Raw genomic sequence first — 2,728 nt, 5'->3', positions numbered from 1 at the left:
TTTTTCTATTGAAGAAGTTTTGTTAAACTCCACTTTCTTCATCAGCAGAAAAAAGGCAACATAAAACATAATTTACATTAAAAGCAAATGTAAAAATTGAATTTGATAGATAAGATTCTTAGCCAATTCATATAATATTAATATTGTTGTGATTGCAAATGATGTAGATTGTTTTGTAATATCTCAGCATGCACAAATATTATTATAAGGTAGTTTTCATAGGTGATGCTTTCTGTACTTGTATGTTTCATTGGAAATTCCAGTACCATTAAAATAAATTATTTTATTTGACCAACTTTTAAGAGAAAGAGCTTGAGACTTCAGTAAATTTGATTGCTTCATGTTTGATCATGATTTTATGTTTCTTTAGTTAATTATTGTATTGCACAATAGTGATTTGTAATCATATTTAAACATATTTAAGAAAATGACTAGAGCTATGAAATCACTCATAATATACTAGCTATTTAATTTCTGAATCCCTGGTTAATATGTCTTGATATTTCAATATCTCAATATCACAAAAGGTATGTATTTTGTTTCATCTTTAGGCCTATTGATAGTTAGTTAGGCATGCTTTATGTGTGAACTTTTTCCCCCTATTTTATTTTCAAGATCGATTTTCAGATCTCACCAGAAGGAATCATGATTCTGACAGACATAAATCTAACTTCTGAGGTCACATTCACTCTCTTGGGCTTCTCAGATTACCCAGAACTACAGGTTCCCCTCTTCTTGTTGTTTCTGGCAATCTACAGCTTCAGTGTGGTAGGGAACCTAGGGATGATTATGATCATCAAAATTAACCCCAAACTGCACACCCCCATGTACTTCTTCCTCAGCCACCTCTCCTTTGCAGATTTCTGCTATTCCTCTATCATCGCTCCCAAGATGCTGGTGAACCTTGTTGTAGAAGACAGGACCATTTCATTTTCAGGATGTATGATGCAGTTCTTTTTCTTTTGCACATTTGTAGTGACTGAGCTAATTCTATTTGCTGTAATGGCCTATGACCGCTTTGTGGCTGTCTGTAATCCCCTGCTGTACACAGTTGTAATGTCACAGAGGCTCTGTGCACTTCTAGTGCTTGGATCATATACATGGGGGGTGGTGTGCTCCCTGACACTCACCTGTTCTGCCTTAAATTTGTATTTTCGGGGTTTCAACAAAATCAATCACTTTTTCTGTGAACTGTCATCCCTAATAGCCCTCTCTTGCTCTGATTCTCATCTCACCCAGTTACTGCTTTTTATTGTTGCTACTTTCAATGAGATAAGCACACTGCTAATCATTCTTACGTCATATTTGTTCATTATTGTCACTGCTCTGAAAATGCATTCATCTAGTGGGCACCGCAAAGTCTTCTCTACCTGTGCTTCCCACATGACAGCCATCACCATCTTCCATGGGACCATATTATTCCTCTACTGTGTGCCCAACTCCAAGAACTCCAGGCATACAGTCAAAGTGGCTTCTTTGTTCTACACAGTGGTGATCCCTATGCTAAACCCCTTGATCTACAGTCTGAGAAATAAAGATGTCAAAGACACAGTCAGTAAAATAATGAATGTAAGATATTTTTCTCAATGAATTTAAGCATTAAGATACAGTTAATTGTACTATTAAAAAAATGTTTAAGTTTGTGAATGAGTGTACTGTGCATTAAAATCTCATTTTAAAACTTCTGATTTTTCAAAAGAGAAACAAAATTTTCCAGTGAAAAAAACATATTTTAGGACCAAGAGATGATACTATGTTTGGCCTGAAAATACTGTACTGATTGACTTTAACTTCAGTCTTTTGTTTTTAATGTGTAGCATAGTTTTGTTCACAGGATGATTCGGCGTAACAAATGAAAATATATAAGTCATATGTGATACATTATATGCATGTGGCACCAACTTACACTGCCAAATATTTACTCTTTGTGATAAATATAAGACTAGAGTACTCAAAGATTTTCATCTTCACAATATGGATATAGAGAAATAAGTGGTAGATAGGGAAAGATGCTTTCAGCTTTTCATGACCTCCAAATCCAATGTTATTGTGAAATACCATAATAATGTCTCCGGTGAGAATTACTTCTAAATGCATTTGGGGACATAGGAATAATTGCTTCCTAATTTCATATTGTTTTACCCTGTAATTTTATAGATGACAAGCACTTAAATACAAACAAAACAACAGGGGAGACATTTTATTTATCATGACTTGTGAAAGAGTGACATTTCATTCAGGAGCAATGCGCAGGAGGTAATTATGTTTTATTACAGCAATAATACCATAATTACTTGATCCTATTTTCCTTTGTCTTAAAAGGCTTGTTATAATGTGTTCCAAGAAACGTACATGAAAATAAGACATTCATACTATTTTAATTGTTTCTGAAAAGGATCTCAGTGTAGTTGGCTATACGGGTTTATCAGAGGTTTAGAAACAGTAAATGGCTTTTTAGAATGTTGACAAATGTCAACAATATGTTCATTTAAATTCTAATGCTATTTTACTATTATTTATTTGAAATTATAGTTGTCACTGAACATTTTAGTGCAGTTGTTTTAAAGCATTTAGATCTAATTTGCCTTTGTTGTATATAAAGATTGTATTAAAATTTAACTTGTAGTTTTAACCTAAATAGAGAAAAGAAGACCAAGAACATAGTTTATAATAGTCTTGTATAATAGTCCTATAATTATCATAATATTTTTATATTATAATCTCAAAT

The 2,728-nt window shown here is 33.0% G+C and overlaps 1 protein-coding gene across 1 annotated transcript; it reads left to right on the top strand.

Annotated features, from left to right (window-relative positions):
• Nucleotides 1-645: 645 nt before the first annotated feature.
• On the top strand, nucleotides 646-1,590 carry LOC116092154 (olfactory receptor 5D16-like). Its single transcript, XM_031373504.1, has one exon. It carries the CDS (start codon nucleotides 646-648, stop codon nucleotides 1,588-1,590), a length of 945 nt encoding a protein of 314 aa, XP_031229364.1.
• The last annotated feature ends 1,138 nt before the right edge of the window (nucleotides 1,591-2,728 follow it).

Source organism: Mastomys coucha, unplaced genomic scaffold (assembly GCF_008632895.1).
Source record: "Mastomys coucha isolate ucsf_1 unplaced genomic scaffold, UCSF_Mcou_1 pScaffold15, whole genome shotgun sequence".
NCBI classification, from domain to species: domain Eukaryota; kingdom Metazoa; phylum Chordata; class Mammalia; order Rodentia; family Muridae; genus Mastomys; species Mastomys coucha.
Note: the sequence above shows the minus strand (reverse complement) of the source record. Positions and strands in the feature narration are given on the sequence as shown.

Excerpts from the sequence above, each read along its gene's own strand:
- LOC116092154 (XM_031373504.1), top strand. The coding sequence starts at position 646 with ATGATTCTGACAGACATAAATCTAACTTCTGAGGTCACATTCACTCTC.